At 45.1% G+C, this 23,936-nt stretch overlaps 1 protein-coding gene across 1 annotated transcript in view; it reads left to right on the forward strand.

The window, feature by feature from the left end:
• LOC137321995 (beta/gamma crystallin domain-containing protein 1-like) overlaps nt 1-23,936 on the forward strand; it is a 213,302-nt gene that overhangs the window by 116,575 nt on the left and 72,791 nt on the right. Inside the window, exon 4 of the mRNA XM_067984965.1 lies at nt 6,622-10,141. Coding sequence (XP_067841066.1) covers nt 6,622-10,141 — 3,520 coding nt within the window. The remainder of the gene's footprint in view (nt 1-6,621; nt 10,142-23,936) is intronic.

Consider the following 23,936-nt stretch of genomic DNA (forward strand, 5'->3'; position numbering starts at 1 on the left):
CCTGCGCCACCATTCAGTAAGATCATGGCTGATCTTCGACCTCAACTCCACTTTCCCGCCCGATCCCCATTCCCCTTGATTCCATTAGAGTCCAAAAATCTATCGATCTCAGCGTTAAATTTCATCTGCCATGTGTCTGCCCATTTCACCAGTCTGCCTATATCCTCCTGAAGTCTGTTACTATCCTCCACATTGTTTACTACATTTCTGAGTTCCGTTTCATCTGCAGTCTTTGAAATTGTACCCTATATATCCAAGTCCAGGTCATTAATATAGATCAAAAAGAGCAGTGGTCCTAATACTGACCCCTGGGGAACACCACTGTCTCCTTCCCTCCAGTCTGAAAAACAACCATTCAACACTACTTTCTGCTTTCTGTCCCCAAGCCAATTTTGCATTCACATTGCTGCTGTCCTTTTAATTTTGCTAACAAGTCGATTATGTGGTCAGGCAGCATCTGTGGAGAAAGAAACAGAATTAACTTTTCAGGTCGATGACCTTTCGTCAGAACTGGAAGAAGTAAAGATTTAACAGTTTTTAAGCAAGTACAGAGCCAGGGAAAGGTGGGGAGATAAGGGGACGGGTAGAAAGAACAAAGGGGAAGGTCTGTGATAAGGTGGAGAGCAGGAGTGATTAAATAACAAAAGGGATGATGGTGATTTTTTTTTCCACGTTAAAGATTGGGTCTAAAGCAAAATACTGCAGATGCTGGAAATCTGAAATAAAAACAGAAAATGCTGGAGAAGCTTAGCAAGTGAGGCAGCATCTGTGGAGAAAGAAACAGAGTTAACGGGGGTGATTTTAGGAGGCAAATGCGGGTGCGCTGGGGGCAGGGGGAGCTCTGAAAATCGCGCAAATCCCGTCTGGGTTCGGAAGCCGGCTCCAACCTGTCGGCTTCTGAGTTTCCCAGGGACCCACCCGTGTGCCTGCGGGCGACCCAAAACCGGAAGTCCCGCCGGCAATTAAAGCTGGCGGGATGACAGTTAAAGAGCCAAATTTACCTCACTGAGGTGCTTAAGGCACTTTACCTGTGACAGATGAAGGGATTAGAAAGAGTTTTTAACTTACCTGGGCGACACCGGGCGTGAAGAGCCGGATCAGGGAAAAAGATACAAAATGAATTAAATAAAAAAAATATGCAATGAAGTGAAAACACTAAATGCACCTAACTTTTGAAACCTGCTCCGATGTCCGATGTCTCCCGCTCCGACGTCCCCCTCTTTACCCTCCCGATGTCGCCCCGATCTCACCCTCCCGATCGTCCCCTCTTCCTTCCCCGCCCCCCGCCCCCCCCCGGGTCTTCCAGGCTCCCCCCCCCCCCCCCACCCCTCTCCCGCCCCAGTCTTCCAGTCTAGCGCTGGATGACGTCTGGCTCTCTCTCTTTCCCACCCCCCTCCCCCTCAAGTTGCAGCTCCTGCTTGTCAACCAGGCTAGCTGCCAGGCGCGAAACCTGGAGAGGACGTTAACCACCATCAATCAACATGCGATTGCGTCGGAAACGGTAAGTTTGGTTCATGCGGGTTTGCCACGCGCCCCATCACCCCCCCCCCCCCCCCACCACCCCGCCTCCCCACTAATATCAGGGCCAACGTTTCAGGTCGAAGACCGTTCGTCAAAACTGGAACATGTTAAAAAAAGTTAAAGTTTTTAAACAAGTACAGAGCCAGAGAAGGGTGGGGGCCGGGGGGAGGGGGGGGAGGAAAGAACAAAAGGTAAGGTCTGTGATAGGGTAGAGGGCACGAGTGATTAATTGACAAAAGGGATGATGGTGCAAGGCAAGGAAGGTGGTTATGGGATAGGTTAAGAAACAAAAGATTGATCAGGAGTAGCTGTAAATGGCAGCAGCAGAACCATAACTGTCGAATATGTTGCCAGGCAGGGTGGTTGAGGCACAGGTGTTGTGATTGTTTAAAATAGTTACATGCTGCTGTGTCAGACTTATCTGTCATCCAGTCTTGGATGAGCCGCAGTTTCACTCCAGCTAGACTTTGAGAAGACTGAAGCCATCGTCTTTTGTCCCCCGCCACAAACTCCATACCCTCGCCACTGATTCCATTCCCCTCTTCGGCCACTGTCTCAGGCTGACTCATACTGTTCACAACCTCTGCGTCCGATTTGACTCAGAGCTGAGCTTCTGAACCAATGTCCTCTAACATCGCCCATCTCCATCCCAACCTCAGCCCATCTGCTGCAGAAACCTCATCAAAGCCTTTGTCACCTCAAGACATGACTGTTCCATTGCTCTTCTGGCCAGCATTATAGTCTCCACCCTCTGTAAACTTCAGCTCATTGAAAACTCTGCTGCCCTTATCCTATCCTGCACCAAATCTCACTTGCCCATCATGCCTGTAATTCGCTCCCAGTCCTCCAATTTAAAATTCTGATCCTCGTGTTTAAATCTCTTCATAGCCTCATCCCTCCCTAGCTCTATAACCTCCTCCAGCCCAACAACCACCCCCTCAAAACTTATATTCCTCTGACCCTGGCCATTTGTGCATTCCCTCTCTTTGCCCATTATTGGTGGCTATGCCTCCAGCTGCCTAGGCCCCATGCTTTGGAAATCGCTCTCTAAACTCCTCCTTTAAAACGCTTCTTAAAACTCACCTGTTTGACCAAGCTTTTGGACCCTTCTTCTGTGGCTTGGCATCCGTTTTTTTGATAATGCTGCTGTGAAGGGCTTTGCGCTGTTTCTCCGCGTTAATGGCAGTATATAAATGCAAGTTGTTGTTGATGTTGATAATGATGGGCGATGATGATCTTGGAAAGCTGCTGCATTCGCAAGACCTCCTCATTTGCTTAACGGCAAGCAATTCCAGGAAAGTTTTAAAATTTGTACTTGTTTGATAGAGGCAGATACTGGAAGGGGGAAAAAAAACCCTTTTAAACATATGAACCTTTATGTCCTTGACTTAAATAGGTTGATATGGCCAAGGGGTCAATTCCTATTGTCGTTGAAGTAAGTATGTTTCAACAAAGAAAGGGGGAGGGAATCTTACCATTAATGGCTTAGTAGATAAGTTGATGTGCTCTTCAGCAAAATAGACCCAAGAAGATCGTAGTTTCGATCTCTCGTCCACAATATAGGCACATAACATATCTAATATGTTATGTGCCTATGATGACAAAAGGCCATTCGGCCCATATGCACTTGCCCTATATTTTTGTTGCATCTCATCTCCATTTGCCAACACATCTCATGAGAGGGGCAAGAAACCTCCATAGTGACCTGTAGCCAATAGAGGAATTCTCTGTCAAAAATTCCTCTTCACTTACTACAGGGCTTTGGTGAGACCTCACCTGGAGTATTGTGTACAGTTTTGGTCTCCTTATCTAAGGAATGATATACTTGTCTTAGAGGCGGTGCAACGAAGGTTCACTAGATTAATTTCTGGGATGAGAGGGTTGTCCTATGAGGAGAGGTTAAGTAGAATGGGCCTATACTCTTTGGTGTTTAGAATGAGAGGTGATCTCATTGAAACATATAAGATTCTGAGGGGGCTTGACAGGAGGCTGAGAGGTTGTTTCCCCTGACTGGAGAGTCTAGAACTAGGGGGCATAGTCGCAGGATAAGGGGTTGGCCATTTAAGACTGAGATGAGGAGGAATTTCTTCACTCAGAGGATTGTGAATCTTTAGAGTTCTCTACCCCAGAGGGCTGTGGATGCTGAGTCATTAAGTATATTCAAGGCTGCAATAGATTTTTGGACTCTAGGGGAATCAAGGGATATTGGGATCGGGCAGGAAAGTGGAGTTAAGGTTGAAGATCAGCCATGATCTGATTCAATGGTGGAGCAGGCTCGAGGGGCCGTATGGCCTACTCCTGCTCCCATTTTTTATGTTCAACCCTTCAAAGGCGATCAGGCAAGCCCCAAACCCATTGTCATTTCCTGGAGTAATTATTCTTGCCTTCTATATGTCCACACGATCACTTTGTTTTCCAAAAATCCATCTAAAGCTTTCTTGAAGGACTGCAAGGAGTCAGTCTTCACGGACCATCTCAGGAATCCTGTTCTACCTTCCGAGAAAAGTAAACCTTGTAGACATCCTGTCTAACTCTCTACTTTCTCAGTTTTTATATTGGTGGGGGGGGCATAGTTTTAGCCAGCCCCATCAACTCAAACACACTCCTTTCATATTATCAATGCCTTTAATAATTTTAGCAATATGGTTTGGATCAGATCAACTCTATGTCTAACATCTCTGCAGTGAATACAAATCCAAGGCATCAAGCCAGTCTTTACATCTCAATGATCGTAAGCTGGGGATCATCGTCTTTGGCTTTTCTCTAGAGCTACAATGTCCTTCCTGAGGTGGAGTGACCAAAATTGTACACAGTATTCCAAACGAGATCTTCAAAAACCTTTGTATAACCCTGTTATTGTGGTCCTTGTTTTCTACTGAATAATCCAGGCGAAGCACTTGAATTTTTAGGGAGTAGTCAGTGATCACTCCCAAGCCTGTCTTTGTCCTAGTCAACTTTAACTTATTGTAAACAATTTTACAACACCAAGTTATAGTCCAGCAATTTTATTTTAAATTCACAAGCTTTCGGAGATTTTCTCCTTCCTCAGGCAAATGTTTCAAGATCTCCTTGAAGCCTACGCATTTATACATATTGAACAATACATGGTGTTTACAGACTGCCCCTGCAACTGCCCATTGCCAAGGCAATCACCGTGTTCAGACAGAGAGGTGTTACCTGCAGAACCCCCGAATACACATTCAACAAAAAAACAAACAGGGAAAAAAAAGAGAAAAAAAAAACACAGAGAGAGGCAGAAACATCCGGAAGGCAGAGAGAGCCAGCAAATGACCCATTATATTAAAAACAGATAACATTTGTTCGCTGGTGGGGTAACGTGTAGCGTGACATGAACCCAAGATCCCGGTTGAGGCCGTCCTCATGGGTGCGGAACTTGGCTATCAATTTCTGCTCGACGATTTTGCGTTGTCGTGTGTCTCGAAGGCCTCCTTGGAGTACGCTTACCCGAAGGTCGGTGGATGAATGTCCATGACTGCTGAAGTGTCCAGTCATGGACATTCATCCACCGACCTTCGGGTAAGCGTACTCCAAGGCGGCCTTCGAGACACACGACAACGCAAAATCGTCGAGCAGAAATTGATAGCCAAGTTCCGCACCCATGAGGACGGCCTCAACCGGGATCTTGGGTTCATGTCACGCTACACGTTACCCCACCAGCGAACAAATGTTATCTGTTTTTAATATAATGGGTCATTTGCTGGCTCTCTCTGCCTTCCGGATGTTTCTGCCTCTCTCTGTGTTTTTTTTTCTCTTTTTTTTCCCTGTTTGTTTTTTTGTTGAATGTGTATTCGGGGGTTCTGCAGGTAACACCTCTCTGTCTGAACACGGTGATTGCCTTGGCAACGGGCAGTTGCAGGGGCAGTCTGTAAACACCATGTATTGTTCAATATGTATAAATGCGTAGGCTTCAAGGAGATCTTGAAACATTTGCCTGAGGAAGGAGAAAATCTCCGAAAGCTTGTGAATTTAAAATAAAATTGCTGGACTATAACTTGGTGTTGTAAAATTGTTTACAATTGTCAACCCCAGTCCATCACCGGCATCTCCACATCACAACTTTAACTTACACCTACATATACTATATTCTTTGTCTGTGTTCTATGCATCGATGTGTATAACTGCACTGAATCTTTTTCAAAAGCTATTTGTTAGTTGTGGGCCCACTTACCCAATCGCTCCACATCTATTTGCAATCTCCTTATTGTATACACTTATTTCATGTTTCCGTCATTAATGTGTGCTAACTTATATTTACCCATAATAAAATTTATTTGTCTGACAGTCCAACAGATAAATGCATGGCACAGTGTGGGACTTTACAGAAAGGCAACCGTATCATTTTTTGGACTGAACTGAGTTTCATCTCTTTGTAAATGCTAACTTGCCACCTTGATAACCAAATAATACCATTTGATCTCCTGTGGCATTACATGTGGAGTCAAGACAGATGAAGCAGATTTAGAGGATGGGGATAATTGGATTAGAGTTGGTTTACAATAGTGACTACACTTCAAAAGTATGTCATAGGCTTTAAAGTGCTTTGGGACGTCCTGAGATTGTAAAAGGCAATTTATAAATGCTGCAGCTTAACCAAGAAGCTAAAACTTTGCCATTGATTAGGGAAAGGAAAGTCTAAGAGGAGTGAGTATCTTTGTTTTAAGTCCCCTCTTTTTTTAAAGAAAATCAATTTCACTGTAATTTTCTATTTTTTTAAAATATGAATTGATGCTTTCCAGCCTGTTTCCTGGGTTGGGCAGGTCCAGGACTCTTCCCTCTCCTGTTGGTAATGGAGGCGTTCCAGGATGTTCCCCATATTCGACATCACTAGAGCAACATGACATGTGAGAGAGATCCTGATTTTTAAAAAAAAGTCAAATAAAACAATGGTGCAACTATTCATTTCTTTTAGAAAAAATAGGAAAAAAAAGTACTCCCTCTTGGGTTTCCTTCCCCTTTAAGTACAAACTTCACTGACTGATGATGCCTTCAATGAATCTGTGCAGGTTTATTGCTAGAATGTTGAGCAAACTTTCTCAGTTTTCCTTGTGTTATTTGCATTTTCTTTGTTTGCTTTGACAGTCCATCAGCTGAAAAGGAAGATGCATCTGGTGCCTTGTTGAGCACTTCAAACCAACAAGGAACCTGTACTGAAATTAGAACCGAGGAGGAAGAGACCATTAGAATCACTTTACCTAAAAAAATGAAAGCTACAAGTCACCACCAAGTTGACTTCTTTGCCACCAAGGACCTGCCTTTATCCCCAAACCTGAATAAAAAATACATTGGTAGCCTGAAGATTCAACTGCACAACAAACCTGGCAAAAGAGCGGATGCCACTGCAACCTTAATTGGCAGAAGGCAACCAAACACTTCCAAGAAAGTTGAAGCATCTGATGGTGTAAATGTAGAAGTGAGACATAAAGCAGATGAAATGCCAAGAGTGATCAGTGCGAAAGCTAATGATACAAAGTACATTTCTGCAGAAGAACACAAAAATAAAGGAATTAACACAAGTGCCCATGTCGAAAAGGTGTCTTTAGAAATGTTTCCTGATGTGCAGTCTGGTAGACCAGAAGAAAATTGCTCACTTGGAATGGCTTCTTCAGTATTGTGTGCACACACTGATGTGAAAGATAAATCTTCTTCTGTGGATATGCATACTTCTGAAATGAGTTTATCTGAAATCAAGAAAGATGCCCCTACAAAGAGTGTTAAAGAGCACAAGGCACACCCAGATGCAGCCACAAATGATCTTGTCCCGTCTGTACCATCGACTGGAGCAGAATTGCAAAGTAGAGAAATGGAAGAAAAGGCCATGTTACCTCCAAGCGTATTGATTTATGAAACCACGGTGTCGGAAATCGAGAAAGATGCCCCTACAAAGAGTGTTAATGAGCAAAAGGCCATCCTAGGTGAAGCAAAAAGTGAGCTTGCCCAGCCTGTTCAGCAAAATACACCCAAGGTGAAAAATCGAGACACTGAAGTTAAGGACACAGCACTACCTCAGAAACTACAAACACCCACAACTGCAATGTCTGATATTAAAGACATAAATGCAAACGATGTTGGGAATCGAAAGGGCAGGCCAAGTGCTGCAATAGTTAAAGCTGCAATGTCTGCACAACAAAGTCCGTCAAAATCTCAACCTAGAGAAATGGAGATAAAGGACGTAGCTACACCTCAGAGCACACAAATGTCTGAAAGTATGCTTGAAATTGAGAAAGACGTACCTGCAAAGAGTGATAATAAAAGGACATCTGGCTCAGGTGCAGCAAAAGGTGAGCTCGCTGATCAAAGTTCACCAATATTGCAAATTAGTGATTCCAAAACAAAAAGCACAATATCTCCTCAGCCAGTGCAAATGTTTAAAAGCACTGTGTCTGAAATTAAAAAAGACATGAATGCAAACTATGTTGGTGAGCAGCAGGAATGCTTGGGTACAGCAAGAGTTGAAGGTACCTCAACTGTACACTTAAGTCCACCACAGACACAACCAGGAGAAACAGAGATAAAAGATGCATCGCCTCAGAGTGTAGAAGTGTCTCAAACTGAGAAAGTTACACTTGCAAAAAGTTTTAATGAGCAACGGTCAGGCACAGATACAATAACAAGTGATGATGTCCTACCTTTGCAAAAGGGCACAATAAGCTCAAAATGTAAGGAAAAAGAAATAAATGATGTACCATCTTTGTGTGTGCAAGCATCTAAAATCACAGTGCCTGAAATTAAGGCTGACACCCTTACAAATAGTGCTGGTGACACTGAGTTAGGATCATATGAAGCAACAGTGGCGCTTGCCCTGCCTTTACAGCAGAACACACCTGTGCTACAAAATAATGACTGTGAAATAAAAGAGACAACATCGCTTCAAAGTGTACAAACATTTAAAACCATGGGGGCTGAAATTAATAAAGAAGCACCTGCAAAGAGGTCTAATGAGCAACGGTCAGATATATTAGCCAGTGATGATTTCACCCTACCTATACAAACAGGGACAGTCGACTTGACGTATAGAGATATTGAAGTAAATGACACATCCGTTTGTTCACAGACATCAACCACGGTGTCTGAAATTAGGAAAGCTGCCCCTGAAAATGGTGCTAGTGAAACCAAGTCTGGCTCAAGTTCAACAAGAGGAGGGCTTTCCCTGCCTGTAGATCAAAACATGTCCATGTTGCAAAATAGAGACTTTGAAATAGGAGAGGCAACTTTGTCCCAGAGCGTACAAACATCTAGAATCACTGGGTCCGAAATGAATAAAGATACTTCTACAACTGCTGCTTTCGAGCAAAAGGCTAGTCCAGAGGCTGCAACCCGTAAGTTTGGCCTACCTCTCTCATCAAGCACGCCTGAGGTGCAACATAAAGAGATGGAACTGAAGAGCGCAATGTCAGCTCCAGGTGTAGAGGTGCCTAGAGGAAACTTATCCAGAACAGAAGGTGGCCAGGCAGCAAGTTCTATTGAGCAAAAGTTGGAACTAGGTGCAGCAACAAATGAATTTTCTCTGTCTGTTCAAAACGTAGTAGCATCACAACCAAAGGAAGCTGTAGTAAAAGAGGCTTCTGTGGCTGATGATACGCAGACAACTAAAACAATTGTTGGCCCGATTGTAGACCTGGGTCCATCAGCAGGTGGCTTTGCTTTAGCTACAGAACAAACAGTCTCAAAATCCGAGGAGGGAAATAAAATGAATGTTTCATTCAATGAAGACAGTAGCTTGGACAGCTCTTCTGATATGGACAGCTTTACCGAAACAATTCGTAGATATGGCAACCCCATTCATCTGCCGCAAAAGAGGCAGCGAGTTCCCAAAGTGCCTTTCGTGCCACCATTTGCCATGCCGCCGATTCAGGAAGACAATATATCATCAAAAAAGGAGAAAATATTTGATCCAAGTTCGTTCAAATTTGGTTTAATGAAGAAAAGTGTCCATGAAAGCGGAGCACCTTCCTCTCTTCTCAAAATGCAACAAATTGAAACAAAATCTAAAGTAGTTAAACGTGTGTCTGCAGAACAGAGCTTGCTTTTTAAATCTCTGATGGAAAAAAAAAGCTTAAATTTGGTTTTTCAAAGAAAGGATGATGCAGAGAACGATCTTGATTCTGAATCGGGCAGTAAAAGATCGCGTTTGGAGGCTGATCAGACACTTAACAGAATATCTAAACCATCAACTGAACCTGTGATTGAGCCTGCTGATCTCACACCATCATTACCGAGAAATGATGTTGTTAAAGGATTTGAATTTGATTTTTCAAATCCAACCGTTCCAGAAACCCAGTTGCCAAGCTGTATGGAAAAATATTTGAAATTTAGTAACTCTGAGACGGAAAAGAAAGCCAGTAACTCTGAGACGGAAAAGAAAGCCAGTAACTCTGAGATGGAAAAGCAATCAGAAAATGGATTAACCATCCCTCACTTTAAACCAAATCTCTTGGAAATTAATATAAATTTTGGGGATATTACAAACACCAATGAACTTGACAGTACACCAGCATTCCAGGGATCAGACTCTATAGATGCCAATCAAAATCCCCCAAGCTTATTTAATACTGACTTGTTCACTCTCAATTCCACATTGCCTTATCTACCAGGAGTTGGGGTAAGTTCAGTTTGGTTATGTACAGTACTAATATTTGGCACTACAAATTAAAAGTAATTTACTATGGAGGCCTAACTTCAGTATTGTGATGTACTAAAATCTTTTCTAGTGAATGGTATTGTAAATTTTGTAGTGTAAAGTATAAAATTGCATTTATCACTTGACAACTACGGTGCTAGAATATTTTTCAAAATGTATTAACTATTACAAAATAGAATGGAAAAAATGCAAAAGTAGTATTTCTTGAGCTCCTTGTCCTTATCAAAAACATTCAGTTTGAGTCTTATGTCTGTGCAGTACCACAAGATGGAAGGGGAGGGTGGGGGGGGGGGTGTTGATGCAGTGCTCTGATCGGGCAATCTGTATACTAATATAGTACATCAGTAAAATAGGTCAAACTTTGTGTTTTTAGTGGCTGTGTGCTATTGAAATTCTCCACCCTGTTGGAGTATGTTGGGGTGTAGGGTAACAAAGTACTTTCAGGTCATTTTCAGATCTCTCCTATTTGTTAGAAGAAGCAAGGTGTGTGAAGGAGATCTAATATTACCAGTTGAAATTGGACAAAGACCCAGTCGACTGTCAGTCTGTCCATTGATATTACAATCTGCCCTCCTAGCATTAAGAATTTAGCCTGGTCAGTATTGGCGTGTTCGGTATCCTCATTGACCATGGATACTGCTCAGAAGGTATGAGTATAATTGTGAAAATTTAGAACCGTCAAATTCTGCCAATAGGCTGCTCAGTGAAAAAAAAATCAGCCAGCGTACCTGCTCCTGATCACTTTCTAGTGACTGCTACTGGAAAGTGTGTGTTTATAAGCACGCACACGCACGCACATCAGATGAAACCAGGATTAGGGCTTAGCTGTAATATTCATGGTCAAATAGCCTGCCAGAATGATCATTTTGGCAGGTTACCAGGGATGGAGTGGCCAGAAGCTGTTAAACATTACCCTTCAAGAAGGAGGGGAAAAGAGTGGGGAAAAGAGTGGAGAAAACAGGGTGGAGGAAGAAATCAGTATGGTCAGATCTTATACAGCTATAGGAAGAAATTGTAAAAGATTGTTGTATACAATATCTAAATGAAAATCATCCCCCTTTCCAATTAAGCTTTGGGTTTGTTTAGAAAATGGACATGGAAGGAACTTTCAGCATAGGTAATTGACTGGAACAGGAAATGTCTTTCACTCCGTGCTTCAGGAGAAAAAAGGATAGGAACTTTGCAGCATTTCTTTATCAACCAAGCACGTGGAGATGTTTTTTGTGGTTGGTCTTGTACCAGTCTTGGTTTAAAGTGTTGCTACACTGATAAGTGTGATTGGATGATAATCTAATTCAAGTGCTTTCAGTGGTCTTAGCCTGTTTTTATTTTCTGTGGAAATAGCAAACCTAACTCCTGAAATATTTGAAAAGACCTCTTTAGCTGATGTGCACTGTCTTCAGGAAAATAAACCTTCCTTGTAGCTGATGTTCAAAACATTAACCTGTAAGGGAGCAGAGGGAGGGTAAAACGGACATGGAGCAGCAGTTGAAGGATATAGCAGTGACCAAATCCATAGTTGAAAAGGTAGGTTTGTAGAAGGATTTTGAAGGAGGAGCAGATGGAGTGGCTTCAGAAGAGAACTTGAGTGCAGGACTGAAATGGTTAATGGCACTGCCACAGGTGGTGGAGTGGAGAAGGAGAGAATGCATAGTTGTCCAGCACTGGAATAGTGGATGCTGTGAGGCAGGTTGATGGGTGGGAAGAGGTTACAGAGTTAGGGAGCGCCGATGCAGTGGATGGTGTGAAGTAGGTAGTAGGGTGGGAAGAGGTTACAGAGTTAGGGAGCACCGATGCAGTGGATGGTGTGAGGCAGGTTGTAGGGTGGGAAGAGGTTACAGAGTTAGGGAGCACCGATGCAGTGGATGGTGTGAGGCAGGTTGTAGGGTGGGAAGAGGTTACAGAGTTAGGGAGCACCGATGCAGTGGATGGTGTGAGGCAGGTTGTAGGGTGGGAAGAGGTTACAGAGTTAGGGAGCGCCGATGCAGTGGAGGGATTTTCAAGTTAGTGCATTGGAAGACAGGGAGCCAATGGAGGTCACGGAAGATAGGTGAGTGGGACTTAGCATGGGATAATGTGAGCAGGGAAATTTTGGAAGAGGTTCATAGAATCATAGAAGTTACAACATGGAAACAGGCCCTTCGGCCCAACATGTCCATGTCGCCCAGTTTATACCACTAAGCTAGTCCCAATTGCCTGCACTTGGCCCATATCCCTCGATACCCATCTTCCCCATGTAACTGTCCAAATGCTTTTTAAAAGACAAAATTGTACCCGCCTCTACTACTGCCTCTGGCAGCTCGTTCCAGACACTCACCACCCTTTGAGTGAAAAAATTGCCCCTCTGGATCCTTTTGTATCTCTCCCCTCTCACCTTAAATCTGTGCCCCCTCGTTATAGACTCCCCTACCTTTGGGAAAAGATTTTGACTATCGACCTTATCTATGCCCCTCATTATTTTATAGACTTCTATAAGATCACCCCTTAACCTCCTACTCTCCAGGGAATAAAGTCCCAGTCTGTCTAACCTCTCCCTGTAAGTCAAACCATCAAGTCCCGGTAGCATCCTAGTAAATCTTTTCTGCACTCTTTCTAGTTTAATAATATCCTTTCTATAATAGGGTGACCAGAACTGTACACAGTACTCCAAGTGTGGCCTCACCAATGCCCTGTACAACTTCAACAAGACATCCCAACTCCTGCATTCAATGTTCTGACCAATGAAACCAAGCATGCTGAATGCCTTCTTCACCACCCTATCCACCTGTGACTCCACTTTCAAGGAGCTATGAATCTGTACTCCTAGATCTCTTTGTTCTATAACTCTCCCCAACGCCCTACCATTAACGGAGTAGGTCCTGGCCCGATTCGATCTACCAAAATGCATCACCTCACATTTATCTAAATTAAACTCCATCTGCCATTCATCGGCCCACTGGCCCAATTTATCAAGATCCCGTTGCAATCCTAGATAACCTTCTTCACTGTCCACAATGCCACCAATCTTGGTGTCATCTGCAAACTTACTAACCATGCCTCCTAAATTCTCATCCAAATCATTAATATAAATAACAAATAACAGCGGACCCAGCACCGATCCCTGAGGCACACCGCTGGACACAGGCATCCAGTTTGAAAAACAACCCTCGACAACCACCCTCTGTCTTCTGTCGTCAAGCCAATTTTGTATCCAATTGGCTACCTCACCTTGGATCCCATGAGATTTAACCTTATGTAACAACCTACCATGCGGTACCTTGTCAAATGCTTTGCTGAAGTCCATGTAGACCACGTCTACTGCACAGCCCTCATCTATCTTCTTGGTTACCCCTTCAAAAAACTCAATCAAATTCGTGAGACATGATTTTCCTCTCACAAAACCATGCTGACTGTTCCTAATTAGTCCCTGCCTCTCCAAATGCCTGTAGATCCTGTCCCTCAGAATACCCTCTAACAACTTACCCACTACAGATGTCAGGCTCACTGGTCTGTAGTTCCCAGGCTTTTCCCTGCCGCCCTTCTTAAACAAAGGCACAACATTTGCTACCCTCCAATCTTCAGGCACCTCACCTGTAGCGGTGGATGATTCAAATATCTCTGCTAGGGGACCCGCAATTTCCTCCCTAACCTCCCATAACGTCCTGGGATACATTTCATCAGGTCCCGGAGATTTATCTACCTTGATGCGCGTTAAGACTTCCAGCACCTCCCTCTCTGTAATATGTACACTCCTCAAGACATCACTATTTATTTCCCCAAGTTCCCTAACATCCATGCCTTTCTCAACCGTAAATACCGATGTGAAATATTCATTCAGGATCTCACCCATCTCTTGTGGTTCCGCACTTAGATGACCTTGTTGATCCTTAAGAGGCCCTACTCTCTCCCTGGTTACCCTTTTGCCCTTTATGTATTTGTAGAAGCTCTTTGGATTCACCTTTGCCTGATCTGCCAAAGCAATCTCATATCCCCTTTTTGCCCTCCTGATTTCTCTCTTAACTCTACTCCGGCAATCTCTATACTCTTCAAGGGATCCACTTGATCCCAGCTGCCTATGCATGTCATATGCCTCCTTCTTATTTTTGACTAGTGCCTCAATCTCCCGAGTCATCCAAGGTTCCCTACTTCTACCAGCCTTGCCCTTCACTTTATAAGGAATGTGCTTACCCTGAACCCTGGTTAACACACTTTTGAAAGCCTCCCACTTACCAGACGTCCCTTTGCCTGCCAACAGACTCTCCCAATCAACTTCTGAAAGTTCCTGTCTAATACCATCAAAATTGGCCTTTCCCCAATTTAGAATTTTAACTTTTGGGCCAGACCTATCCTTCTCCATAGCTATCTTAAAACTAATGGAATTATGATCACTGGTCCCAAAGTGATCCCTCACTAACACTTCTGTCACCTGCCCTTCCTTATTTCCCAAGAGGAGGTCAAGTTTTGCCCCCTCTCTAGTCGGGCCATCCACATACTGAATGAGAAATTCCTCCTGAATACACTCAACAAATTTCTCTCCATCCAAGCCCCTAATGCTATGGCTGTCCCAGTCAATGTTGGGAAAGTTAAAGTCCCCTACTATTACCACCCTATTTTTCTTGCAGCTGTCTGTAATCTCCTTACATATTTGCTCCTCAATTTCCCGTTGACTATTTGGGGGTCTGTAGTACAATCCTATCAAAGTGATCTCTCCCTTCTTATTTTTCAGTTCTACCCATATGGACTCAGTGGGCGAACCCTCGGATATATCCCCTCTCACTACTGCCGTGATGTTCTCCCTAATCAAGAACGCAACTCCCCCTCCTCTCTTACCTCCTGCTCTATCTTTCCTATAGCATCTGTACCCTGGAACATTGAGCTGCCAGTCCTGCCCCTCCCTTAGCCATGTTTCAGTAATAGCTATAACATCCCAGTCCCATGTACCCATCCATGCCCTGAGTTCATCTGCCTTGCCCATCAGACTTCTTGCATTGAAATAAATGCAGTTTAATCTAGACTTCCCTTGGTCTTTGCCCTGCTTTCTCAGACCATCTGTCCGGTCATGTTCTGTACACTCTCCCTTACTGCCTTTTGTTTCTGTCACCACTTTATTTCCCACTGACTTCCTGCATCGGTTCCCATCCCCCTGCCACATTAGTTTAAACCCTCCCCAACAGCACTGGCAAACACTCCCCCTAGGACATTGGTTCCAGTCCTGCCCAGATGCAGACCGTCCAATTTGTACTGGTCCCACCTCCCCCAGAACCGGTTCCAATGGCCCAGGAATTTGAATCCCTCCAGCTTGCACCATCTCTCAAGCCACGTATTCATCTTAGCTATCCTGTCATTCCTACTCTGACTAACCCGTGGCACTGGTAGCAATCCTGAGATTACTACCTTTGAGGTCCTACTCTTTAGTTTAACTCCTAACTCCCTAAATTCAGCTTGTAGGACCTCATCCTGTTTTTTACCTATATCGTTGGTGCCTATATGCACCACGACAACTGGCTGTTCACCCTCCCCCTCCAGAATGTCCTGCAGCCGCTCCGAGACATCCTTGACCCTTGCACCAGGGAGGCAACATACCATCCTGGAGTCTCGGTTGCGTCCGCAGAAACGCCTGTCTATTCCCCTTACAATCGAGTCCCCTATCACTATAGCTCTGCCACTCTTTTTCCTTCCCTCCTGTGCAGCAGAGCCAGCCACGGTGCCATGAACCTGGCCACTGCCACCTTCCCCTGGTGAGTCATCTCCGCCAACAGTATCCAAAACGGTATACCTGTTTTGGAGGGAGATGACCGCAGGGGACCCCTGCACTGCCTTCCTACTCTTCCTCTGTCTGTTGGTCACCCATTCACTATCTCCCTCAGTAATTTTTATCTGCGGTGTGACCAACTCACTGAACGTGCTATCCACGACTTTCTCAGCATCGCGGATGCTCCAAAGTGAGTCCATCCGCAGCTCCAGAGCCGTCAAGCGGTCAAACAATAGCTGCAGCTGGACACACTTCCCGCAGGTGAAGGAATCAGGGATACAGGAAGGATCCCTGAATTCCCACATCCCACAAGAGGAACATGACACGGCGCTGGGATCTCCTGCCATGACTTAACCCTTAAATTAGCTTAAGAACAACTACAATGTCAAGAGAAAAAAAAAGGAAAGAAAAACTACTTACCACTCCCTTTAAGGAGTTTACTCCTTTAAATTGTTCTCAATTTAGAGAATGTTAACTACACTAGGGACCTTGATTCACTAAAAAATAAACGCTACTTCCTATAAGACCTGCAGACCTTCCCTTTCCTTTTACTTCAGTTACTGTAGATAAGGAGAAATACTCACCTGAACCTACTCACCAATCAGGTGCCTCCCCTGTGTCGCGTCCCGATCTGATTCCTGACGTCACTTCGAACTCGGTCGCAGCTCCGCTCGGCTCGGCTGTTCTCAGCGCTCTGAAATCCCGCCTTTTATCGGACGCTCCCTCCGCTCGGCTCGGCTCCTCTCAGCTGTTCTCAGCGCTCTGAAATCCCGCCTTTTATCGGACGCTCCCTCCGCTCGGCTCGGCTCCTCTCAGCTGTTCTCAGCGCTCTGAAATCCCGCCTTTTATCGGACGCTCCCTCCGCTCGGCTCGGCTCCTCTCAGCTGTTCTCAGCGCTCTGAAATCCCGCCTTTTATCGGACGCTCCCTCCGCTCGGCTCGGCTCCTCTCAGCTGTTCTCAGCGCTCTGAAATCCCGCCTTTTATCGGACGCTCCCTCCGCTCGGCTCGGCTCCTCTCAGCTTATGTAAAGTGCACCTTGGAAGGCCAGTGAGGCCTTGGGTTGGAGAAGTTGTCTAGAGGTGACAGTGGCAGCATTTTACTAGGCGTAATGTAAAATATAAAAGTTTTCCCAAAAAATCAATAGTTTTTGAGCAGGTCTTGTGCACCAGTACCCCAATTTCAGTTTTACGTCTGTGTCAGCATGTAATCACATTTTGGACTCCTTTCTGAACGGTTTTGAGAACCACTAAGTTAACGCTCTTCACCGTGTCTACATTTCTAGTTTTTTTTTTCTCATCCTTTTTCTGCCAGTTTTTGCCTCTCCCCTTTTGAAGATGTTGGGCTCCATTTTAGCACCCGTGATCGGGTGCGTTCCTGGCGGGGGGGGGGGCTCCGAAAATCGGGGATTCCCGGGGCGGGTCGGGAGCCCGGCTCCAACCCGCCCACTTCCGGGTTTCCCACAGACGCATGCGCAGCCCCCGCATGTGGGATTCCCGCCGGTAATTAAAGCCGGCGGGGTGCCACTTAAGGTATTTATTTTGGTATTTCAGGTCATTTACAGACCTGATTAAGGAGATATTTTACATGGGGTGGGCTTTTACAAACAACTGGGACTGTTTCCCGTACCGGGGGAAACACTCCCAGTTGAAATGGACGTGTTGCAGCTGTGGCAGCTGCAAAGGTCCATTTGACAGGTTGTGGGGGGGAGACCCTCACTCATTGCAGGTGGCCACTCTGTCACTTTGGACAAAGCTTGGCCTCCACCACCCTCCTCCTAACAATAAAATTCACCAACTTGCACACTTACCCCGGTGTCCAGACACATGTACCTACCTTGCAGAACCCCACAGATGTACATCTTCCGGATGGGGGCCGCCGTAGCTGCAGTCATGACCTCCTTGGAGGGCGAACAGCATCACCAGCCTCTCCAGCCATGCCGTCCACCTCTGACATGTGGAGCTCCACAGTACAGTGCTGTGACACATCCACCTGCACAGCAGGAGGGAGGGCAACCGCAGAGAGAGATGCGTCGCAGAAGGCACTACCCTCGCCACAGGGTCCACAGACCGAGGCTCAGCTTCCTGGATCTCTCTGAGCAGCAGTGCATACGGAGGCTCAGAGTCACTCGACATGTAGTCGTGGACATCTGCAGCCTCCTTCATGCCGAGCTGCTCCCGGCTGGCCCGAGCACCACCATCTTACCTGTCGCTGTCAAAGTCACCACTGCCCTCAATAACTTCTCCTCCGCATCCTTCCAGGGTGCAACCGGGGACATCGCCGACGTCTCTCAGTCGTCTGCACAAAAGATCCCTGCAAATACACCTACACCCACTCTGCAGTGACACAATGGGTGGCATCAGGTGTGGGTCTTCATTGTGATCCTCAGGAAAGGGCATTATTGCACAAACCAGACAAGATTCGCAAAGATGTGGCAGTAGTGGTGCCAATATAATATGTGATGTGAGTTGATCAGAAATTAAATATAAGTAAAAACCATGACAAACCCTCAAACACCCTTGTGCATCCCCTTCATGCTCATGACACGTTTGCCTCACGCTGCCTACTGCACATATGTGATGCATGCCCTGTGGCTGCAGCACTGGTAGTGGCAGGTTGAGTGAGGCTGACTGTGAAAGAGATGCACGAGAGGGTGAGTATGAGATAGAGCCATGAGATTGTATGAGGATTGGGTTGAGTGGCAGTGGCGGGATGAGCACTGGCGAGGTGAGTAAGTGCAGGTAAGATGAGGATGAGGTTTGAGTGGGTGTGAGGGGTGATGTGACAGAGTAGTGTTGGCAGTGCAGAAGGAGGTGTGGGGTGGGGGCGGTGATGTGGCAGACGGGGTGTAGGGGAATGAGTAAGTGTACTCACTTTGGCTGACCTACTTAGGTCATTGCAGCGCCTCCTGCACTGTATGCAGGTGCGCGATATGTTGGTGGTGCAGGTGACCTCCTCTGCCACCTCGAGCCAGGCCTTCTTGGTGGCAGAGGCAGGCCACTTCCTCCTGCCCGCCGGGGGGAAGATCTCTGTCCTCCCCCTCCTCCTCACCCCATCTAATGATACCTGGAGTGAGGCACCATTAAACCTGGGAGCAGCCTTCCCCCTGGGCTGCTGCATGCTGTAATTTTTCCTATTTGTTGCAGCATCAGTCAGTGGAGGACTGCCCCTTTAAATAGAGTTCCTCCAGCTGACAGACCTTACTGCACATGCACAGTCCGCCCGACACGCAGCTCAGCAGCAGGGAACCCGGAACAAGAGGTAAGTGGATCCAATCAGCCTGCGATTGCGTTCGGGGCAGACTGATTTCACCGGGCGCGTTACCCATGCGCCCAATCGCCCCCCCCCACCGCCGCGAACCCGCCGCCCTGATAATATCGGGCCCGTTGACTCCTTGCTGGTCCGATCCCATGAGTGTCTGTTGCCCTCTGGTACTTTGCCCAAGGGTGGCCATTTTTCATGCATGAGGCCAGACATTGCGTAGGCTTTTGGATCACAAAGGGAATTATAGTCAAGCCCTATCTTGTCCTTGCATAATATCAGCATATCTGTATTGCCAGTAAGATTTACTGGATAGCGATCAGGAACCTGATTTTAGCTGATTTTTCCCTTCCCTAAACTATGCGCACTGAGGCCCCAACTGTCACCCGGCTGAGATGAGCTATCTCAGCACACACTGCAAAATGAACCTGTAATTTAGCTGGTCTGCATGATTCCGCTACTCATTGCCTTAAACTATCTGGGGAACTTACTGTTTTAGTTTAGAGGGATATTACTGTAGCATCTTACAGATAAGAGAAAAGGCTGAACTGCTTTTTAAATGATAGAAAATTTGCTTCTGAAAACATTTACTGCTCTCGGTCTGGAATTCTAAACCTAGTGATTGACTTTGCTTGTTCCTTGTACTGTTGGTGCATTACTAAAAGTGTAGAAACTCATTTTGCTAATAAATACTCCATCAAATACAGAACCTATCAAATTACTTGTGCAGGTGACAATTGCAGAAATGTTTTCCTGATTTCCTATAATTTTTCTGACCAGTAGACATAAGAGTGCTGAAGTCTGACCATGGGGCTCCCCCTCACAGTTAATTTTGTGATGAAGTATTGTTTTAGAATATTCTAAATGTAGCTTAACGTACAAAATGTTGCTGAGCCCAGGCTTATTCAGGTGACATTTTTGCGACTAATCCACAATTCCATAATTTGACCTCAAGGTGAAGAATGTCTTTTTTCGGTGACTTTTAATAAGACATTTAGAAAGGTAATATTTCTGCTAATGACAGTTTTGTCAAATGGCAAGATTTAAAGAATCATCATCTACCTAAAGATACAAGCCATTCTGGCAATATTGAAGTATTAAAGATGCTAGTAATTGGAGAACGTTAAATAATTGTTAATCAGGTGCAGTTGATTGCCCCAATTTGCCATCATTACTTGGTACTTTTCTGTGAGCTCAGGTGTTACTATAGGTTGGAGTTATCTTGTAATAAGCCTCATTCCACAGAGCAGGTGTTTGCTAATGACACTTGTAAGTGATGATGTTAATCTTCAGGAATGCAGAACATCTTAAAATTGTTTCCTCAGTACATGATTTTTCAGCTTTCTTTTCCTATGAGGATGGAAATATTAAAAATTGCTTCAAAAATATCAAGAGGGTGGTTTTAAAAATGTGCCATGTGAAAGGTCAGGAAGTGTTTCCTATACTCTAACCAAGTTCAACAGTTAACAGTGTTGCCAAAAGAACTCTGCCCGCAGGCCCATGAGAACGCCTTTTCCATTGAACATGTAGAAATCCCAGCTTATCATTTTTCCACATAGAGTCACAGGACTTCATTTATTTTGTAATAAAGGATAACCCTGTGTGTGTAGGGGATGTGTGTGTGTCAGTAAGTTGTGTGTGTGTATCATAGTATGTTACAGCACAGAAGGAGGCCATACAGCCCATTGTGCCTGTGCCAGCTGCCCTCCCTTGCTCTTTCCCCATGGCCCTGTAAATTTTTCCCATCATGTATTTATCCAATTCCCTTTTGAAAGTTCTTACTGAATCTGCTTCTACCACCCATTCAGGCAGTTTATTCCAAAATATAACAACTTGCTGCATAAAAAATGTTTCCTCATGTCGCCTCTGGTTCTTTCGTCAATCACCTTAAATCTGTGTCCTCTGACCCTTACTGACCCTTCTGTCACTGGAAACAATTTCTCCTCATTTACTCTATCAAAGCCGTTCATGATTTTGCACATCTATATCAAATCTCCTCTTAAACTTCTCTGCTCTAAGGAGAACAACCCCAGCTTCTCCAGTCTCTCCACATAACTGAAGTCCTTCATCCCTGGTACCACTCTAGTAAATCTCTTCTGCACTCTCCCTAAGGCCTTGACAGCCTTCCTAAAAATGTGGTGCCCAGAATTGAACACAATACTACAGCTGAGGCCTAAACAGTGTTTTATAAAGGTTTAGCGTAACTCCCTTGCTTTTGTACTCTGTGCCTCTATTAATAAAGCCCAGGATCCCATATGCTTTTTTAACAGCCTTCTCAACTTGTCCTGCCACTTTCAAGGATTTGTGTACTTACACCCCCAAGTCTCTCATTTCCTGCACCCCCTTTAAAATTGTACCATTTAGTTTATATTGCCTCTCATTCTTCCTACAAAAATGTATTACTTCACACTTCTCTGCGTTAAATTTCATCTGCCATGTGTCTGCCCATTTCACCAGTCTGTCTATGTCCTCCTGAAGTCTGTTACTATCCTCCACATTGTTCACTACATTTCTGAATTTCGTGCCATCTGCAAACTTTGAAATTATACCCTGTATACCCAAGTCCAGGTCATTAATATATATCCACAAGAGCAGTGCTCCCAATACCGACCCTTGGGGAATACCACTGTATACCTCACTCCAGTCTTAAAAACAACCGTTCACCACCACTGTCTGCTTTCTGACCCTTAGCCAATTACATAGCCATGCTTCCACTGTCCCTTCAATCCCATGGGCTTCAATTTTGCTCACAAGTCTATTATGTGGTACTTTATCAAACGCCTTTTGAAGGTCCATATACACAACATCAATCACACTACTCTCATCAACCCTCTCTGTTACTTCATCAAAGAACTCAATCAAGTTAGTCATCACGATTTTCCTTTAACGAATCCGTGCTGACTTTCATTTATTAGCCCATACTTTTCCAAGTGCCAATTAATTTTGTCCCTGATTATTGTCTCTAAAAATTCCCCCACCACCGACGTTAGGCTGACTGGCCTGTAATTGCCGGGTTTATCCCTCGCCTCCTTTTTGAACGGGGTGTAACATTTGCAATCCTTTAATCCTCTGGCACCAACCTCATATCTAAGGAGGATTGGAAGATTGTGGCCAGAGCCTCCGCAACTTCCACTCTTACTTGCCATCTGAACCGGGTGACTTTTCCACTTTGAGTTTTGTCAACCTTTTAAGTACCTCCTCTTTATCTATTTTTATCCTATCCAATATCACTACTACCTCCTCCTTTACTGCTAAATTGTCAGCATCCTCTTCTCTAGTGAAGACAGTGCATAATATTCATTTAGTACCTCAACCGTGCCCTCTGCTTCCACAAGAAGATCTTTTGTCCCTAATCGGCCCCACCCTTCCTTTGACTACCCTTATACTATTTATATCTTTATAAAAGACTTTTGGGTTCCCTGTTATGTTAGCCGCTAATCTATTCTCATACTCTTTCTTTTCCCCTTTTATTCCCTTTTTAGATCATCTTTGTACTGTGTGTCAATAAGGTGTGTGTGTCAGTGCGTGTTGTGTGTGTGTGTGTCATTGCGTTGTGTGTGTGTCAGTGCGTTGTGTGTGTGTCAGTGCGTTGTGTGTGTGTGTCATTGCGTTGTGTGTGTGTGTGTCATTGCGTTTGTGTGTGTGTCAGTGCGTTGTGTGTGTGTGTCATTGCGTTTGTGTGTGTGTCATTGCGTTTGTGTGTGTGTCAGTACGTTGTGTGTGTGTCAGTGCGTTGTGTGTGTGTGTCAGTGCGTTGTGTGTGTCAGTGCGTTGTGTGTGTGTGTCAGTGCGTTGTGTGTGTCAGTGCGTTGTGTGTGTCAGTGCGTTGTGTGTGTCAGTGCGTTTGTGTGTGTCAGTGCGTTGTGTGTGTGTGTGTCATTGCGTTGTGTGTGTGTTAGTGCGATGTGTGTGTGTGTTAGTGCGATGTGTGTGAGTGTTAGTGCGATGTGTGTCAGTGCGTTGTGTGTGTGTGTCAGTGCGTTGTATGTGTGTGTCAGTGCGTTGTGTGTGTGTCAGTGCGTTGTGTGTGTGTCAGTGCGTTGTGTGTGTGTGTGTCATTGCGTACGTGTGTGTCATTGCGTACGTGTGTGTCATTGCGTACGTGTGTGTCAGTGCGTTTTTGTGTGTGTCAGTGCGTTTTTGTGTGTGTCAGTGCGTTTTTGTGTGTGTCAGTGCGTTTTTGTGTGTGTCAGTGCGTTTTTGTGTGTGTCAGTGCGTTTTTGTGTGTGTCAGTGCGTTGTGTGTGTGTCAGTGCGTTGTGTGTGTGTCAGTGCGTTGTGTGTGTGTGTCATTGCGTGTGTGTGTGTGTCATTGCGTTTGTGTGTGTGTCATTGCGTTTGTGTGTGTGTCAGTGCGTTGTGTGTGTGTGTGTCAGTGCGTTGTGTGTGTGTGTGTCAGTGCGTTGTGTGTGTGTGTCATTGCGTTTGTGTGTGTGTCATTGCGTTTGTGTGTGTGTCAGTACGTTGTGTGTGTGTGTGTCAGTGCATTGTGTGTGTGTGTCAGTGCATTGTGTGTGTGTGTCAGTGCGTTGTGTGTGTGTGTGTCAGTGCGTTGTGTGTGTCAGTGCGTTGTGTGTGTGTGTGTCATTGCATTGTGTGTGTGTTAGTGCGATGTGTGTGTGTGTTAGTGCGATGTGTGTGTGTGTTAGTGCGATGTGTGTGAGTGTTAGTGCGATGTGTGTCAGTGCGTTGTGTGTGTGTGTCAGTGCGTTGTGTGTGTGTCAGTGCGTTGTGTGTGTGTGTGTCATTGCGTACGTGTGTGTCATT

This window comes from Heptranchias perlo, chromosome 5, assembly GCF_035084215.1.
Source record: "Heptranchias perlo isolate sHepPer1 chromosome 5, sHepPer1.hap1, whole genome shotgun sequence".
NCBI classification, from domain to species: domain Eukaryota; kingdom Metazoa; phylum Chordata; class Chondrichthyes; order Hexanchiformes; family Hexanchidae; genus Heptranchias; species Heptranchias perlo.